The sequence below is a fragment of the Macrotis lagotis genome, chromosome 7 (assembly GCF_037893015.1).
Source record: "Macrotis lagotis isolate mMagLag1 chromosome 7, bilby.v1.9.chrom.fasta, whole genome shotgun sequence".
In the NCBI taxonomy this organism is placed as follows: domain Eukaryota; kingdom Metazoa; phylum Chordata; class Mammalia; order Peramelemorphia; family Peramelidae; genus Macrotis; species Macrotis lagotis.
In genome coordinates, this window is record NC_133664.1 from 175598452 (window position 1) to 175619072 (window position 20621).

The window sequence follows — 20621 nt, forward strand, 5'->3', positions numbered from 1 at the left end:
GCAATGAGTTAAGAACAGAAATGCTGAAAGTCTTTTGTCTGTATTGCTACTAATGCGAGATGCTTTATTAAAATTTGATTGAAAATTGTAATTCTCTAATAAAAGTAAAATAGAGGCATCAAAAATGTTCTTTTAGCAAATTTACTTATAAAGGAGTAATCCCCTAAATTGAAAAACTTCTGAATTCAACAAATTGGGAAAAAATAGCATGCCACTGTCAGTCTTTATATTTCAGAACACATTATTATAAATGAGGTTTATTAATTAATTGATTGATTTAATGCTGTTGATAATTAGCATCAGCTCACCAGATATGGCTTTTCTTTTTAAAAAGGGGTTAGTAGGGTGCTCTACATTTTTTCACAGTGCTTTATGGAGAAAATATGGATCACTATGTTCCTTCAATTGGATTTCAGAAATGGACTGCTTTTGTTGTCAAGTACCAGTTCATCAACTAAATGGTTGATAAAATTAAGCAAATTATCTTATATCCTCTTTATTAGGAAAGCCTAGGTTCCTCTTAAAACCTCCTCTGAAAAGGTTATTATTATTCTAATAATAAAAGATGCTCTAAATATAGCAAGTTCCAATGTTATAGCATATACTATTCCTTATGATTCTCAGTTAACAATACGGTGGGAAATGGGAGGCACAGAAAATTTCAAAATCTGGCCAGGTTAATCATAGAATATAGAGTATAACTCAAATAGTCAAACTCCATATTTAGGTCTCACAATGAAATCACATGTATGATGATATTTATATAGTACTTTCATGAAATGTACTAAAGTACTAAATGTACTTTAATTATATACATATGTAATATTTTCACACATTTTTATATTTTTAACTCACAGATTCACACTACATCTTAAATAAAAGGAAAAAAGTAGTTATATTTGCAGTTTGCAGATAGGAAAACAGTCATAGTTAGTGACTTGGTTTAAGTCACTAGAGTCAGTGACTGAATTTGGGTCCCAAGTGTCACAACCACCTCACCTTCTGTTAAGATTACCACCAAGACTGTTTTCCATAGTGGTAAATAACAATGGTATTCAAGTGTGGCAGAAAAAAGTAGTGAACAGTGGGGGACCTATTTAACTAATTGGCAGTGGTGAAATTTAAAATTTCTCCTTTACACACTATATCCTTTTTGAATTTTCAATGAATATTCAATTTTCAATTTTTAAAATAATTTTTATCTATTTATTTATTTTTATTGGCTAGGTAATAGGATTTAGTGACTTGCCCAAGGTCACACAACTAGGTAATTATTAAGTGAGCTCACATTTGAACTCAGGTCCTCCTGGCTTCAGAGTTGGTGCTCTCAATGATACTATCTTTCACCTACTTTCTACTTTGTTCACTTTGGTCTGCATACACCTTTCTTTTCTTTTCTTTTTTTTTTTAAGGTTTTTTGCAAGGCAAATGGGGTTAAGCGGATTGCCCAAGGCCACACAGCTAGGTAATTATTAAGTGACTGAGGTCGGATTTGAACCCAGGTACTCCTGACTCCAAGGCCGGTGCTTTATCCACTACTCCACCTAGCTGCCCTGCATATGCCTTTCTTTAGTGAATTGAGATCAGTTGTGACTGGAAGAATGTATTATTTTGTTTTCATAAGATGGTTGTTTCTAAAATGGCATAGGATTACTTATTTTTGGTGAGACCATATAGACATATTCAATCTGATTCTTATACAACTGCCTAGGCACAATCTGGTTTTATATTGGAAGCCTGCAAGCCAGGGATTGCTTAATTCCATGTTCCATATTGCCTGTGGACAACTGCTTTTCAGAGAATGTCAAGTCACAAAAAGAATCTCAATTTTAAAAGGATGCATAAACTGTGAATTTTTTGCCTCCTGTTCTCTCTTTAAAAAATATCACCTTCAGAAATATCATAGGCATATCAAAGCTCTGGCTGTTCTACCACCTGTCATTTTCTTTTTTGGTGTTTTCCATTTTGGAGTTATGTAGGTGGACGTAGGTGGAAAGATTTTATACTCTATACTTTGGAATGTGTCAGAAGAATAGACTATGTCCCACATGGCTTGAAACATAATTAGAGCTGGTAAGATGAATTGAAAAGAGCCTCTATTTGGTCACTGGTGGCTTACCCTTTTCCATCGCTATGTGAAATGGCACGGACCCAATGCCAAAGGGATAGAAACTGTGAGGAAACAGTACTAGGGAGAGTGCGCTTGTAATTTCTTTAGAAAAAGATAAACATATTGAATGGAGATCTTGCACCAAGAGTGGAGAAGGTACTTTTTATCTGTGTAAAAACTGTTTCATGTCCATTTGTCTGAAGCTAATCATTTCCTAAATTATATTATCCTTACTTGTATAACATTCTCATCTTCCTAATTACTTGACTTCAAGCTCCCTGAGGGCAGACTATTTATTTTATCTTAGTGCATACATAACAGGTACCTAATAATTTGATGAATCTGAGAACTACCAAGATTGAGTTGGAAAACAGAAAGCCTAATGTTGAAAGTGTTTTCTGCTATCACTCCTAACCTTTTCTCAATTTTATGAATGGGTTAGGAAAGGATAGGAGGAGGATAATTGAGGAGAGAATAGAATTTTATTCTTTCTGAAATTTCTTGTAAAAGTAGTATTAAGCTTGGTTTCATAAATATTTTGGCATGAGCCTTAGATCCTACAATCCCAGAAAATAGTCCTTGTCCAGAATTGAAATAATTTCTATGTATGTTAAAAGCCTTTCCATACTTGAGACCCTGGGCTGTTTTTCCCTGAAGAAAGATTCTAATAACTCAAGGAAGGACAAGGAGTCCAAGTCCATATGGGACTTTATGCGAATACCAAAGATTTTCCTGGTCTCTATCACTATCAAAGAGTCTGTAATTATCTTAATATTTCTTTTCTGGCAGAAGCAGAAAAATCAAGAGACTAAAATGAAAACCACAAATAACCAATATTCCTCACTTTATCTTTACTCCCCCAGGCCCAAGAAAACAAACTACAATCTGGGATCAAAAAGGGGATGTGTTTTCTTGGAGTACTATGACAGCTTTTCCATTGAACAAACAATGATAACATGAGTTAATATGTTGGCACTGAGACCTTCTTGACTTTTGAAATAAAAGGTGATAATTTCAGCTACGGTGAAAAGTTCAGGTGGATAACTTCATCACATGGGACATATTACAGGGTAACCTCTAGCTGTACCCAGTGGCTGCATCTACCTTGACTGTGACACAGAGTTCCAATTAGCACTTAAGGAAAGAGACTTTATAGACAGCACACTCACCTCGACTCAGCCCATCAGGTCCCCGGAGGATTCGACATTCTTCTATCTGGCCAAATGGAGAAAACATCACCCTGATATCATTCTCATTACACTTCTTCGAAACCATTCCTATGAACAATTTTCTGTCTTCCACAGCTAGGAAATAAAAATAATGAATGATCAAAGGCCATTTCATCTCCCCCCCCTCCCCTCTGTGATCAATGCTTCATTACTACATCAGATCAAGTTTCACTCCTGTGAATCTGACTTGGAGATAGCCCCTGAAGCAAAAACTTCATACTTGCAGGTCCCAAATTTCCCCCTCCCCCATGCCCCTTCTCTCCCACTTTGCTCTTTCTGGACCATTCATCATTTTATAAGAGTGTTGTCTTTATATTTAATTAGATACATAACAATTATTAGTGCCTTCCAGCTCACCACTTCCTTGTGCCAAAGAATAACAATAGAAATAATTTAGCAAATTTTAAAAAACACTAAATGACAAATGTTTTTATTTCACAGAGGCAGTTTTTTTCGGGGGGGTTTACAGTTTTTAATTAATCTTCCCCTCCTAAAATCAGAGGAGAAAACTGAACAGAAGTTGGTGTAATGATTTCAAATGGAAAAAACTTGAATACCCAACACTGACAGACAAAAGGTGGCAAGGCATCATTCCCATTGAAGAGTAGTAATGTTGATGAATTTGGGGGGGGAGGGGGAGGAGGAAATCAAACAAATGCTTTTCAGGTTAATTAGCACATTCATTTACTTTCTGCCACATTGACCTACTCCACTCAATCTAGGCTCCTTCAGCCTCTTTGGCCCATCATTTCTCTTCTGAAAGGAAGATCAAATCTCAGCCTAAAAACAAAGGTGCTACAGGGAATGACTGATGAAATTATTCTACAGAAAAGGAAAAGTGAACTAACAACCTTCAATTCCAATTCTTTAAGTGAATGCTATTTCCCATGCCCTCCCATTAGACTGTGAGCTCTGAGAGTGGGGAGGATTTTTTTTTTTTTGCTTTCCTTTGTATTCCCAGTGTCTAACATACAGTACTTACTGACTGCATGACTGATTTTGCCTTTTTTTGGTATCCCCAGCATTTATCACAGAGTTAGCATTTAAATGCTTACAGTCTGAATGATTCCTCTACTTGTACAGAATTATACCATATGGGTGATGCCTTAAATAGAGGGAGATTTGAATTGGATGACTTTTCATATATGATCCCACAATCCCAAAGAGCAGTTTTTGTTTCTATAATGATTTTATACCCCTCTCCCCCACTTGCCAAATATATTAGCATACCTTTAAAAATATGTAGTAATATATCAAGGTAAAAGAGACTCATGGATCAGAGAACTGATCAGGTTGAGAGGTCCCTTCCCATATCACCTAAGTTTGAGATTCCCGGCAGTTGAATCTTGTGTTACATACCAGATTATTTAGTAATAATTAAGTTAGTAGAGGAAATGTGGTATCATGGACTTGGTATTTAGGAAGACCTGGGTTAAAGTCCTGCCTTGGATATCTTATTAGCTCTGAACTAGTCACTTAAACTCTTAGTATCCTCAGAAAATTCCCTAACACTCTACATTGTAGAGTAGTTGTTAATAATACTGGTAGAAGGAGTTTTCTACACCAAACCCCAACTAGTATTACTCCTATGACAGTAATAATGACATGACTTCTTTTTTTAAAAAATATTTTTCAACTTAAAAGACCAAAATAATTTCTATATACATAGCAGAACAGAAAAAATGGATTAGATATGGATTATATATATATATATGAAATTGAATCTCCATTTTGTACTACTTTAAAAAAAAGAGTATTTATATTTAGTAAATTCAGTCCAATACTTTCAAAGCCATTCTACTTGTCTCCTTTTGAATTACTTCCTGTTCTCCTTTAAAATGTTTTAATGTTTTATCTGTCATCACTATTTCTAACCATCTCTCCAATCCCACTCCATTAAAAAGACAAAAAAATTCCCTTGTAATAGTAGTTGTTCTTTTTTCATCCCACCCCATGACATCATGAGGTGATCTCTTGATTTGCTTGTAAATTGGATTTAAGGAGACAGAGTTGTTCAGTCATGAGTCCCACTCTCCTTCAGAGTCATCAGAACAAATCTACATCATGTCTGTGTTCAAAAACTTGATTTTTCTGCAATTCAAGGCTATCACTCTCTCCAATAGGAGATGGAAAACATGCTTCATCATGATTCCTCTGTAGATATAGTTGAGTATTGCACTGATCAGAATTTTTAAATCTTTCAACTTTTTTTTGCAAGGCAAATGGGGTTAAGTGGCTTGCCCAAGGCCACACAGCTAGGGAATTATTAAGTGTCTGAGGCCAGATTTGAACTCAGGTATTCCTGACTCCAGGGCCAGTGCTCTATCCACTGCCCCACCTAGCTGCCCCTTCAACTTTTCTTTTTTAACAATGCTGTTCTCATATGAACATTTATTAGTTTTATGACAATTAACTCTGTTTCAGTTTTCTCACCTATAAAATGAACTGGAGAAGAAAATGGCAACTACTCCAGTATTTTTGCCAAGAAAACCCTAAAAGGGGTCATGAAGAGTTGAACATGGTTAAACAACAATCACCTCATAAAAACTATTCTGGATTTGGTCACCTCACTAGCATCAGATCATATTACTCAAGATTCTCAGGTAATAATCACTTTCATAATTTCTTTTGGTGAAATAATATTCCATTACATTGATATTGCTTAGTTATTCCCTAATTAATGATATACTTTTAGCTTCTACTTGTTTTCTCACTTTCCCCTCCTCTTTCTCCTCCACCCTTTAAGTATCTTAAGGTTCAAGAAGTTTGTTTTGCTTGGTACTATTCCTTTTCCATAATTATTCTCTTTTAACTTCTCCCTCCCTACTATTCTATCCAAATTAGGTCCCTAGTGTATGTGTTTTTAACTCTTTGCCTTATTCATACAATAGTAAAGTTAATCTGATGCCCAGTCTTCCTGACCCCATCACAACATTTGTAAACATTTTCTCATGGACCTCAGTTATGAGAACTAGGAAGTTTCAACCACTTCTTTCTGTTTTCTACCCCAAAGTATTCATTTCCTTCTCCCTTCTTTTTTCCTGTGACAACTCTAGAATCCCCAGGTCCTCTATTTTGCTTATTTAACTTTTTTTTAGTAGAAGACATTAAGATTCTTAAGGGACACCTGTTTTTTCCTCCCCCACTACAATTTTAGCATTATACTATCACTCAGATCCTTCCACTTGCTCAAATACATTTATCTTTCTTTTTTTTAAATAATTTTTTTATTTGAGGCAACTGGGTTAAATGACTTGCCCAAGGTCACACAGCTAGGCAATTATTAAGTGTCTGAAGCCAAATTTGAATTCAGGTCCTCCTGACACCATGGTCAGTGCTCTGTCCACTGAACCACCTAGCTGCCCTACATTTATCTTTCTAGATTTTTCTGGACCCTTGATCTTGTATTCCAGAGTTCCTATTCAATTCTGATTTCCTCCCCAGAAATACTTGAAAGTCCTCTGTTTCATTAAAGATACATTTTCTCCTTGCTTTAAGATTACTTTCTATGTTGCTGGTATGACATTCTTGGTGCTACCTTTATCTTTTGTCTTTTGTAATATTATATTCTTGGAACCCATCTCATTTAGAGCATTTAGAGCAACTGCCAAATCTTTAGATCTCATGTGATCTTGAAAGTTGTTCCTTGGTACCTGAGCTCCTTTCTGTATGTTGGCAATATTTTTGTCTTATACAGAATCTGAATTTTGGCTACAACATTTATTGGGGACCCTTCCTTTAGAGATATATATTAGGACATAATTGGTAGATTCTGACTAGTATTTATTTTGCCCTCTAGTTTTAGCTCATCACTTATGATTTCTTAAAATATAATGTTCAAGCTTTAGTATTAAAAAAAAAATCATGGTTTTCAGAGAGTCAAGAGATTCTCAACTTATTTCTCTCTGACTTTTTATAGGTCAGTTGTTTTTGATATATGATATCTTACATTTTGTCAGTCCTTTGAGCTTGTTCTAACCTTTCTTGATCTCTTAAAGAGTCATTGATTTGTTTGGTCTATCTAATATTCTGTTACTCTGCTAAGGTTTACAACTTTCTCTTATAAACTGCATTTTTTTCAATTCCTTCAGAGCTATTATTTCATGGAAAAAAGACAAACCCTTGCTTCTTTTAATTCTAAAATTCTTGTGAAGAATCCATTCCCCTCCCTTGATGTCACTGGTCACACTTATTATAAAGTATCTTCTTCTAGGCTATATTATTATAAATCTCTAGAATGACATTTTAAAAAATATTAGTTGGCATATTTATTTATTCATCTCACCAGTTTTATTTTCCGAATTTGTTCTTTGGTCAGAGTCAGACTCTGCTCCATTGCTGCACTTGTGGGTGGAATCTGTCAGCCCTGTTTAATCTCACCTTAGGGTCACTTTAGTTTCCTGGACTGACCTCCATTCCTATGTTTACCTGCCTTGAAACATTAGGGTTTATTGGACTGGGTCTTTAGGACCAGCAATGCAACAAAGGATAGAATTCTAGGGCCGTTTTATATGTTTTGTGTCTTTATACATCTTTTACTGTCTAAGATTGGATTTGAACTTGAGTTTTCCTGATTCCTGGATTATATAATGCCAAAAGAAATACTGTTTCACTGAGATACATTTCCCAGAATGTATCTCCAATATAAGGAAGAGCTCTAACAAATCAAGTCAACTTTGGCATCTGTTTTTAAATTTAATGGATATTCAGCATTTTTGCCACAATTGGTTATATACCTGTTTTTATATCCTTGCTTGATATTTTTCTTTGTCTTTTCTTTGCATTTTTCCTAATGGGTTCCCTGAAAAGTAAGTATTTTCATTATTTTTACCTGAGAGAGGTAGCACAGCTTATTGGAGAGATCACTGGAGTCAAAAGATCAGTGTTTGAGAGGGTCTCAATCTCAACTCTGCTAGCTCCTAGATGTATGATCTAGGACAGATCACTTGCTTGCTTTGATTCATAGGAAAAAAAGTGTTTTGCTAGACAGCAACCTCTCTGGTTGCTGAAGGATTTCATATTATGATTTGCTTCTAGTAAAAACTGATTATTGATCATTCACTATAAACATGGTAGTTAGCGGATTGGTAGACTAAAAACAGTATAAAACCTGGAAGTAGCTTGGGACACTGTACCCCTAATAAAGGGTCTTCCTTAAAAGACCCCAAAAGTAAGAATAATCATAGAACTGAGATTAATGGATTCTCTAAGAAAATGAATAATATAATTTGATCCTCTTCCACTCAATAGTTATACATTATTTGTGGAAATAAGAGTCCAGATGAAAGAAATAAGGAGATAGGAAAGGAAAACCCTTCCAAGTATAGTCAGACTTGCTCTTTCTTTTCCTCTCCCAAAACTCCAAAAAAAAAAAAGCAAGAACCTGCCTCTGGAATAATTTAAGAGACAATGCTTCACCCCTTGCTCAAATCTAGAAGAATTTGGTTCTAATTTTCTTTCAAGAGCGAAAGACAAATTCCCAACTGATCTTTGTAAACCTATAATTATGTCACTTAGCTAAAGCAATTTGCAGGTTTCCAGCTTGAGGGTGATTTTATAGTAAATTAAACATCCAGCTCCTGAGTATAAGCTGAAAAAAGTAAAGATTTTTTCCCCCTTTCACAAAGATGAATGATCAGAAAATGATTGTTTTGAGAAGAAAGCAAACTTTCTTGTTTTTGATTACTGTTTGCTTGTACTAACTACCAAAAATTCAAGCTTCAGAAATTTATCAAATTAAATTTTCCTCTGTAAAATGAGGATGGATAAATTATGTCACAAGGCTGTTTTTTTGGACCACAGATTTAGACCTGGGAGGAAATATAACAAGCATTGAGCCCAAATTCCCCTCCTTCTACAGATGAAGAGATTAAGGAACAAAGAGATCTGACTTGTCCGCATCATATAGCAGAATCAAAATCTAAACCTAGTTTAGCTGGGTCTTTAGGTCTGGTGCTGTATGCTCTGGAAGATGCAAGTCCAAATTCAGTCTCAGACACTTACAAGCTGTGTGACTCTGGAGGAGTCACTTAACCTCTGTCCACATCAGTTTTCTCAATGGCAAAATGGGGATAGAAATAATACCTCCCAAGATTGTTTTGAGGACCACTGTGCTTAGTGTAGTGTCTGGCAAATAGTAAGAGCTATATAAATGTTAGCTATCATTACTCTGGAACCAGGACTCTTTCTACTATAACACTAAAACTATATCAGTTCCAGCAGGCACCAAACTGAGGAAACTGATGCTGTTATTTCTCTTTCCCCATCCTAACACATAGAAATCAATGAAGAGAGGAAATATGGGATGTACAGAGCCAATAAATATTTATTAGGTCCTATACTAAGCCCCAAAAGTAAGAGGATATCTTTCTTACCTAAATCCTACAACTAATTTAGATGAAAGAAAAGAAAGACCTTCTTCTACTCTGCCCAATAAAACTAAAAATCCTGCTAGTCTGTTTTAAAAGGCTTTTATATACTATCGGAAAGAAGTTATTTGGGATAATTTCCTTTCTGTCACTTGTGCTGTTATTTTCCTTAATGTATATAACATTCTGGAGGCAAGAGTCATTCACTGACTATAGTCTTTTTCCAGATCTTGTGGTACCAAGAGGATATATTTGGGTTGACAACAAAATAGGGAAAATTAGACCTATGTACATCTTCAGGAAGCCTTTCCGCACTCTCCTCCTACTCCCGAATTGCTAGTGCCATCTCTCTGATATGATCTGCTATCTACTGTGTGTGGTGTGTGTGTGTGTGTGTGTGTGTGTGTGTGTGCGTGCGCGCGTGTGCGCGCGGGCATGTTTGTGTAGCTATTTACATATTCATTTCTCTCAGTAGACTGTCAGCTCCTTGAGAATGGGGCTTTTTTTTGGGGGGGGTCTTACTTTATATTCCTAGACATTAGCACATAGTATTTAATAAATGTGCTGCTGCTTTCCACAAGTTTTTATTGTCTTAAGAAAAGGAGAATTCCCTTTTGCAACAAACATTTTTTTAAAATATGCTATACATTTCTCTTGAAAACTTCTGTATATATTTTTGCCAAATACAGTTAATAACATTGCATTTGTACTTTTTGGAAGAGTTCTTCTTCCTTAAGGAATAAAAATGAATGTCCCAAAAAAGACTTTCAAATACAATAAGAATATTAGTCAACTATTATAAATCCTTCAATAACCTTTGTAAACATATTGTCCCTTCCATGGAACAAATAGAGAAAGGGTTAATTGTTTTAGTATAAAAGGTTATTTTTTGTAGGGGGGGAGTCTTTTTTTTTTATCTCTAATTGTAAGTCTGCTAACACCCTGGTGTACAATCTGTCAAAGTCACACCTGGATTCAGGGCTGACTGAATTAATTAACAACTTTTCTATGTGTTAGTGCTAACATATGGCATTTAATTACTGCCTCTAAATCTGTGAGTCTCTCTACTTTGAATTTCAAAATTATTTTTTCATCTTTCAGTGTGAATCAGAAAGTCACTAGTTGGAAATACCCCATGATTTCTCCCTTTTTAAAATGGAGTCTCTGAAAGTCTTCTTCCTGAGTTGATAGTATTTAGTTATCTTTACCACAGCTGACTGTAAACTTCAAGTAAGGACAGTAGGGATTTTGGAGGCCTCAAGACAAGAGATAGCAGGCTTAAATGGCATTTCTGGAATCTGTGCCTTAAGAGCCTCAGACAAGTTGTGAGGTTGGTGGGTTAAAGCAAGATGGATTTGTGCTCTGTCTACAGAATTAGAAGAGAAACACAGACACACACACACACACACACACACACACACAAACACAGATGATATGCACCCATATCAATACCTATTCTCTCTTTCTCTCTCCTCCTTCATTCCTTCCTCCCTCTTTCCTTCCCTTACTTTCTTCCTTCCTTCTTTTACCACTCATTTCAGCAAGAGGCTGAGCACCTTTGAGAGTCAGTTAAAATAACAAAGAGAAGACATATACAACACAGAAACTGATTTTGCTTTCACAAGATTTGCCCTTATTTTTTTATTCATACCTAGACTTGAAGTCTAGATTAAGCATTTCCAAATTAACAAAATATTTTATCTTTTAAAATTGATGTTAACCAAAAGAAAAATTAGAAAAAATGAAACCTTCATATCGCCCAATATTTTTCTTCCCCAACTAAATCCCTGATACACTGAAGCTATGTGCAGTATCCTCATTTAGTTTTTTTTGGATTAAATGGAAAACTGCAAAAAGGGGGAACCTTTATAGTCTTAAAGTCTACATAAACAAGTATCTCAAACTTGGATATTGATATGATGTTTATCTGATTCTGAAAACTGTAAAAGAATTAGGAAAAATAGTTTTTGCTAAATGTTAAATAACTTTACTACTTATCACTAAAATGAGAATTTGTTTGACATATGGAATCATAGAAGCAAGTGGGGGAAAGATGAAATAAAGAAATCTGAAACATTTCCTAAATCTTACAGGGGGCCCAAACTTAATTCAAAGACAATTTCAAGGGAAGGCCTTACACAAAGCTGTGAACATTTTTGAAACATATTTAATGAAATGTGAACTATTGGGTACTAAACTTGGGCAAGTCGATATTGCTAGGACAAACAGAGGTTCAGTTTATGTTGAATTGTATAGATGGATGAAGGCTCAAGGGGGTAATTATTTTTCTTTATTTCATTTGTCCATCACTAATTAATCTGTGATTAGGAGCACTCATTCTGTGCAAATACTGAGTTTCAGGAATCTGAGCATGTTGATAATGAAGACAGCCAATGTCTTACTGTGATGAGTCTTTTGTGCCATCCATAAATGTCAGCAAACTCAATAACACTGCAATTAGAGCTTGTTATATTTCTTTCACAACTATAGAAGCTATTTAGAGCATCTGATCCAAAGAAATTCTTGTGCTCTTTGAGCTTTCTAAAACTATGCTTACCTGTCAAAATCACCTTGTAAAGGCTGGAGGTGGGGGATGAGGGAGGGGTTGGCTTTTTATCATCGGCTTTAGGAAATTATACATTTCACTGCTTCTTCAATAACTTTAAAGAAAGAAGTGAAACCCGCCCATGTCAATGCAACATAGAATGCTTCTGATCCTTCTACTTTTGAAAGGCTGCTAAAATGAAGAGCTGTCATCCTTTAAAAGCAATCTTCAGATCAGTCATATTCTTCAACTCTCTAGAATGTCAACCTGAAAACTGAAGTTAGGTCTATATATCCAAAGGCAAAACTGGTTCAAAGTTTTGGTGCTTTAAGAGTATTATACATGTAAATCTCTATCATGACTTGAGTAGAAAAAATCTAGAAGCATTAGTTTCTGGAGAATGCCCATTAATTCATTCATTCTGCCTACTTTGTACAAATTCCTGTGTTTATCTGTCAAAAATGCCTTGAAATAAGAGAAGTATAGCCTGATAATTAGAACAATTAAAATTGTTTTTTCTGCTATGATTTTTGCAGAGTTAATCTAAAAATGTCCTTCTTTTGGAAGCTGATATAAAATAGAGAAAGCGAAGTATAACTTCTCTTCTGCTTTTCTCCCGTTTGCTCTACTGATACTGTCCTCTAAGACTTTAACTACCATAAGCAAAGTGAAGTGAAAAATTCAGAAACAGGAACAAAAATCACATATTGGTCTCAATTATTTCAATGTGATCTGATTATTCCTGATAATTATTTTAATTCTTTAGACTACTATTCTATAGGTTCTCTCCTAAGAAGGTAAGGAGATCATAGGATCATATACTTTTAAATCTCTTACTTTAAGTGACCAATTTTATACCTAAGAAAACTTAGACCCAGAGAAGTTATTTACTCAAGATCAAAACATTAGCAGGAGATAGAATCAGGGTTAAACTGAGGCCTTTGGACTTTAAAGATTACAAGATATATTATGCGAGTTGAACTATTTCCTTAAAATAAAGTTCTTATATCTTTTAGTGAGACATACCTATACCATAATGCAAAAAAAAATATTCCTGAGTTATACAGTTTGTATGTTAAAAAGATTTCTAGACAATCAATTCAATGTCCATCTTCTGTATTAATAATGAGGGAAGAGGCAAATCTATGTAATGGGTCTTTTCTGGGTAGAGGTGTTGTCAGATCAGATAGAAGAAAGTCATTGCATGAGAGGACCAAAGTCAGACAATTATCTGTTCCAGAAAAATATGGTAAGTTCTTATTTTCTTCAAAACTTTATAGTTTATGAAGAAGCCAGAAAATGGGATGCACTACAATTAGCCAAAAAAAAAATACCCTAAAAAAACCTTGTGGAGAGATTTAGAGCCCAATCATAATTTACATTTGCAGATATGTAGATCTCTAAGTGCATGGCTTCTGCCCTGATTACTAATTAATGAGGTGCAAAAATGCCTGTTGGAAGGAAACAGTGCTGATTATTATAGCAGCCTTGTGGGACTGAGAAGCTCTGTGGTCTAAGAAAGTAGAAGATTCATTTAACATATATTTCAGCACATTAAAAAAATAAAAATAAGGACAAAGGATTGCTAAAACAGAAAGAAAAACACCAAACAGGAAAACAGTTCCAGAAGGGACAAATTTGTCAATTGCATATTTTGTATTTAGTGTAAGTTCATTTAATCAGTAATTCAAATCCTGAATGAATCCTGATGCAAAAAATATTTTATTCATTTTGGTGTGATCTAGGCCACCTACCTTAAAAAATACTCAAACCAAAGAATAATGAAAAGGGAGAAAATTCAGTTTAACTCTTATTGGGCAATCCCCCTTCTTCATGCTCACTTTTTCTTTTCACAGGGTAACAAGTGTTCTTGCTTCTTTCTCTACACCTACACTAAAGGGGAAGATCAATAAAAGTTAAATACCAATGGGCCATGACCCTAGGGCAGGCCCCCAAAAGGAGAGAGACAGAAAACTATTTCTTCTAACATCTTCCATACAACTTTACATGAGAGATAAATGGGATAACTTTATCAGTTGTGAAGCTACTTTCTGAAACAGTTCTCAGATTTTTACACAGAAATGGATACTTGGAACTGGCTCCTTCCCACTTGCCTTCACTTTAAAAAAATATTTTTTTTATTTAAGGCAATGGGTTTTTGTTTTTCTTTTTGCAAGGCAAATGGGTTTAAGTGACTTGCCCAAGGTCACACAATTAGGCAATTATTAAGTGTCTGAGGTTGGATTTGAACCCAGATCCTCCAGACTCAAGGGCTGGTGCTCTATCCACTGTGCCACCAAGTTGCCCCCTTGCCTTCACTCTTTAATTTAAACACACAAGTATTATCATTAAATGAGACAATCAATCACCACTTACCATTTGACTTTTCACTATCTGCAGGCTTCATCTGAATGGGATGATGCATCTAAAAATACAAATGAAACAAAGTAAAGGTAGGTTGGACAACTGAAAAAAAATTATCATCTGACCCCACTAATTCTGAAAAGCATTGAGATTATGAGGATGCAAGATCAATATTTAATGACCTCATAATAAAAGAAAGCTACATAGTTAAAATAATGGCCCAATAACCATTTTAAAAATGTAAGCCAAACATTAGCATAGTATTTTATGACCATGAATTGAATTGAATTCTCATAATTCACTGGGCTCCAAAGACTAGTATGAATCTGAATGTAATTTGTTTTGCCTCTGACCATCCTAATTGTCCACTGTATTCATTTTACTTGGTTCTATGATCATAATTAATTGTGAGCAATTTCAGGGATTGATACTTGATGAATTCACAAACTATCATTTAAACTTCGCTTTTTGCAAAAGAATGCAAACAACTGGGGCCAAGAAATGAACTTACAAGTCATATCAAATCTGTATTTAGGTACAAAAGGGAAAGATGTGGATTTTCCATGGTGAAAGTGTGGGATTTTTTTTTTCCATATAGCACTTTGGGTTCAATTCATTAGCAAACTGAATCACACACTGTGCATTTACTCCAAATACAGAGTGCTAACTCTATCTCCAATTAAAAGAAATTCTTCAGACTACTTGCAGAAACCCTTCTGTTTTGTTCTTCACCATATCCCAAGGAACACACAAGCTACAGAGTGGAAGGAGTCACTGGCTGTGCTAACTGTTTTGATTGCAATGGGTCCCGTTCTCTTTAAACCTTTAATTTCCCCAGTGGACTCCCATCACTTGTATGCCACATCTCTGGGTTTTATCTAATTTAAATGAAAGGGGATTGATACTTGACTCAGACATTTAAATGATGTGAAATTATTATCAGTCTGTCCAGGCCATGTGGACCTAATGTTGATTGAAGGTCTTGAAAGCACACAGGAGAGAGGAAAGAGTAGATGCTCTCATAGGGTCTCCTTTATTCTGAGAGGTGGTATGCTCTTTGGTTCTGAACAAAGAGATAGTGGTAAAAGATCTAAATAATATTCCCATGTCATTCATTTATTCAGGAAAACATTTGAGGATGCATCAAATTTATACCACTGTCTCAGCTAGAACAGGGGAAAACAAAGAAGTATATAGCATGTCCAACTCTTTATGACCTCATTTAGAGTTTTCTTGGCAAAAATACTAAAGTGGTTTACCATTTCTTTTTTCAGATCATTTTACAGATGAGGAACTGAGGCCAACTGACTCCAGGTTGGGTGCTCTATCCATTCCTCCACCTAGCTTCCCCATGTGTATACACATATTTGTGTGTATGTATTATATTAGACATTATATATGACCTATATATAACATAATATATATTATACATAACACAATATAAAATATATAACACAAATATACACCTCCTGATCTCCCACTTTAGGAAACAAGATACAAGGATGAAAGTTAATTACTAATAAAATGTAAATAGCTACAAAGCAGTGCCTAGTTAGTAACAAATGAATGAACCATAAATAATGTATGCATTGTAATTGTTCTCATCTTATACTGAACATAAATTTTAAGCAAGGTACTAAAAATTGGCCAAAGTCAGAGTTTCAAATAATCTTTATTTCCATAAAATCTCATATTCCCAATCTCCAAAAAGTTTTTGTATATTTATTAAGGGAGGATAGGAGTTCAGGGGAAATAGAGACAATTATGGCTGTCCCAAGTACAAACACAACAAGACCAAAACCAAAACCCCAAAATGAACAAGAACAAAACAACCTAAGAGTTCCTGCCTTCAGGAAACTTAGATTTTTTTTTTTGGTAAGATTTTGTCATTTTTTTTTAGGGCCTGTGGTTTCATTTTCTTAGGATACTCCTTGTGAGGAAGCTCCCTTAAGCAATGCAGATTGGAAACTATTCCACAATTATTCTTATGGAGTGTGTATAAAAAGTAGGATTTGGGCCTAAGTTTTCCTAAGTCCAAGGCCAGCTCTAGTATAATATGTTAAAAAAATTTTCTGCATGGCAGAGGACAAAGGATGGCTTGGACAAATGAATAAAAATGAAAGACATAAAATCAGTCCCTGAGAACAGCAAGTAGCTCAGTTTGCCTTTTATACAGAATGTATGAAGGGGAGTATTGCTGAAGGTTGGAACCAGCTCATGAAGGTCTTTAAACAAAACTCCAAGGAGTTTCTACTTCAACCAGGAGGCACTAGAGAGCCACTGAATGGTGATGGGACAGAGCAGTGATATTGTCAGCTCTGTGCCTTAGGAAGACTCTTTGTAGAAGATTCTGTATTAGATAGATTGGAGAAAGGAGAAAAGATAAGTAGGGAAACTAATGAACAGTTATTGCAATATCTTAGGTCATAAGTGTCGAACACAGCCCCCCATACTCCTGAGTATTGCTGAAATCAGATTAAAATGTAACTGGAAAAGATTTAACCAAATAAATAAAAATACAATAAAATATAGATTATATAACATTCTAAAATTAAGCCAGTAAGTGACCTACAGGGATTGTTATGTATAGTTTAGTGGCTCCCAGTTTCTATTTGAGTTCAACACTATTGATCTAGGCTATAGGAGATTGAGGGCTTGATTTGGGGGCAAAGGGTTCAGTGATGAACTGGATTCCACTTGGTTTGGGTTCAGAAGTTAGATAATTTAGTTGAAATAATTTATAGAAAAAGCAAAGAAAATAAATTCAGATTTTTTGTTTTTATTGTTCTGGTCAGGAAAAACTTCCTAAGAGTAAGGGCAATCCGTAGGTGCATAGGTGAGCAGTGGATAGTCAGGAAGACCTGAGTTCAAATTGGCCATAGACACTAGCTATGTGATCCTGGGCAAGTCACTTAAACCTCATTGCTTCAGTTTCCTCATCTGTAAAATGAGCTCGAAAAAGAAATGACAAACTACACCAGAATCTCTGCCAAGAAAACCCCAAATGCATTCATGAAGAATCATTGGTGATCACTGAAACAAAACAACAATCCATCAGTGGAATGCAATAATGCAAATATAGCTATTCTTTCAAACACTATACATACAGACTAGCTGAGACTTTACAGGATGGGTGTTAACTCTGTTTCATACATATAATGCAGATGATTTAGAGTACATCTGTGAAACACTGTGACCCCCTTGAGAAAAGGTGCTCCATAAATACTATTCTAAGTGAATCATCATTTAATTGTTTAAGACTTTTAATCGCATACAGGGTGTAAAATGTCAAGTAAGATTAAAATAGCATCAGATAGGGGTTATGATTATCTCATTTTCACTTCTACAAAATCTCATGACCTTCACAATCTGAGGATATGTATTAGGGGGAGATGGGGAAGTTGGTAGTGAGGTGAAAGAATTGTGGCTTAAAATTCCAAGAAACAATAAAAGGTCATAGGTCATAGGATTTAGAAATGGAAGGGCCCTTAGAGAACACTTAGTCCAACTCCTTCATGACATTGGTGAAGAATTTGCAGTTAAGGAAGATTAAATATTTTGTCCAAGGTTGTAAATAAAGTAATGGAGGCAAAATTCAAAGCATGTGTCCTGATCCCCAATACTGTACTCTTTTCAAGACCCCCATGCTCCTCACTACAGGGTATGTCTTAGAAAATATACTCATGGATGAATTCAAGGCCACTCTGCAACCAACTTGGAATAATAATTATCTTGAGTTGAAGTTTAAACCCAAGGAAAGGGATGGAAAATGATGTGAGTATATTTCTTTTGGAAAAAATAAGGGAATAAATTTTATGAAAACTTGAGAGATATACTTATGAGCAGTACAGTAAGATCAAGATCATTCAAAAGTTTGAGTTTTAATCTTAGCTTTCCAATGAAATTTCCAGAATCCTAGGGACGTGGCAATGGTGGTAATGGGCCCTACCCACTAACTTCCATAAGCCAGGAAAAGACAATGATATAACAGCTACTACCTTCCAACACTGTTGATATCCCTTTTCAAAACTATTTCAAGATTTGGAGGGAAGTGGATGACAAGGGGGTATTTACAGTCATACAGGCTGAGGCACAAGAGAAGGAAGAGGGCTTTTTAAAGTGGTAGAAAGAGAAGAGTATATATCGTTCAGAAACAGTGGTCATTGTCTACCCAAAGCTCCAGAAATTGTTGTGTAAAAACAATCAGAACAAAACTCATATGACTAGTTCTTATGTCTATAGTTGAAGACTTATAAAATCCAGTGTAAAAAAATCTTAGAGAAATAAGGTTTATCATGAAGGATGAGTTGGTAGAGAGTTGTGACTTTATTCCTCCATAAACTTATAATAATAACTATAATGGTTTGCATTTCCATAACACTTTAAAGTTTGTAAAGTATGTAACTAATGTCTTGTTTTATTCCCACAGCAATCCTGGTTGTGGTAGGGAGAAGGGGGCAATTATTATCCCCATTTTATAGATGAAGAAACCAAGGTAGACAGTGATAAAGTAATTTGCCCAGGATTATTATTGTTAGTCTTTCCTTCCTCCTTGTTTTTGGCAAGGCAATGGGGTTAAGTGACTTGCCCAAGGTCACACAACTAACTCTTAAGTGTTCGAGGCTGGATTTGAACTCAGATAGTCCTGACTCCAGGCCTGGTGCTCTGTCCCATGTGCCTTCTAACTGTTCCTTATCCTTCCTTCTTGAAGAGGATCCAGAAATTAGGGAGATGATGCCATGATATGAAAGTGAATTAGATTTAAATGCGGTAGGGCTTTGCAGAGTTACCAGTCTTTCTCTCTCCTCCAAAGCCATCTGGGTCAAATGACCAGATGTGGATCAGGATGACTGAGGATGGCTTATCTGTCCATTTTTCCCAGCTAGGACAAATTTGAGCACAAATTTGAACTCAGGTTTTCTTGACTACAGCTTTAGCACCCTGTCCACTGCACCCACAGAACATTAATGGTAAAAGACTGCCTTCTCCTAGTTTCCTCCTACCAGATCCAAATTCAGAAATAACCTGGTGTTTTTCGCTTGTGAGGATATTAATGTTAGAATTCAGGTTATCAGAAATCTATTGTACCTCACGGGAATGGAATTGAGAGAACAAAGAAAGAGAGAGGGGAAACTAAGTTGCTACACTTTGAGGTCTAACAAGAGTAACTTGTTAAAAATGATTACATTGTTTGAAAACCTCTTTCTCTAAATACTTGTAGCAGCAACTGAAACTGCTAAGGAATGCTGTTTTCTATTGTGCTTCCCTACCCAAGACTTCCATCATCTTAAACAAAATGAGTCTTGATTACCCCAAATAAATGGGCCTCATTTCTGGGCACAAAATAGGCCCTTGAGGCATAATAGTTTTAGCTTACCTAAAATCTTTATGATTCTTTGTTTGAAAAGCCACTGTTAGTATGGGTATGGATAATAGGGGATCCAGGGGACACAAGGGTGATGGTCCTGGCTTCTTACATACTTGTTTAACCCTGGCTATCACCAATTGGTAAGTTAACCACCTTTAACACAGGATTCAGTCAAACATGCCATTTATAACCTGAAATGGATTTTACACAGTCACTGAAATGCATCTCATTATTAAAGCCCATCCTAACCCCTTGAGGAAGTAGTCATGATGGAACATATTATAAACTCACTGCCCATAAAATATTTAAAGATAAAAGGAGGGATAAAAATGAAGTGAATTCACAAAAGAACTGTGCCCTGCATAAGAAAATAAAAGCATACTTGATAATGAATAAAAACAAAGCAGGGAGTTAATTAGGCTTTCACAGGTAAATCATAGAAGTTATGAAATAAGGATAATTTTTAATGACCCTGAACTTTTTGAAGACTTCTTGAAGATTATAGACAACAAAACGAGGTTTTGTTTGAGAAGCCACACACTAGAAGTATGGCATCTCTTCAAATGAAGGCTCTCATATTCTGTCAGGAAAATGCCACTCTAACAATATACCACAAGGCTATGAGCATGCATTTCTT

General features: G+C 35.4%; 1 protein-coding gene across 24 annotated transcripts in view; it reads right to left on the reverse strand.

Moving 5' to 3' along the window:
• CELF2 (CUGBP Elav-like family member 2) overlaps positions 1 to 20621 on the reverse strand; it is a 632079-nt gene that overhangs the window by 77923 nt on the left and 533535 nt on the right. For all 24 annotated transcript variants that reach the window (XM_074194143.1, XM_074194138.1, XM_074194156.1 and 21 more), the window contains 2 exons: positions 14629 to 14677; positions 3280 to 3414 (listed from right to left, as the gene is read on the reverse strand). In XM_074194143.1, the coding sequence (XP_074050244.1) occupies positions 3280 to 3414; positions 14629 to 14677 (184 nt within the window). The remainder of the gene's footprint in view (positions 1 to 3279; positions 3415 to 14628; positions 14678 to 20621) is intronic.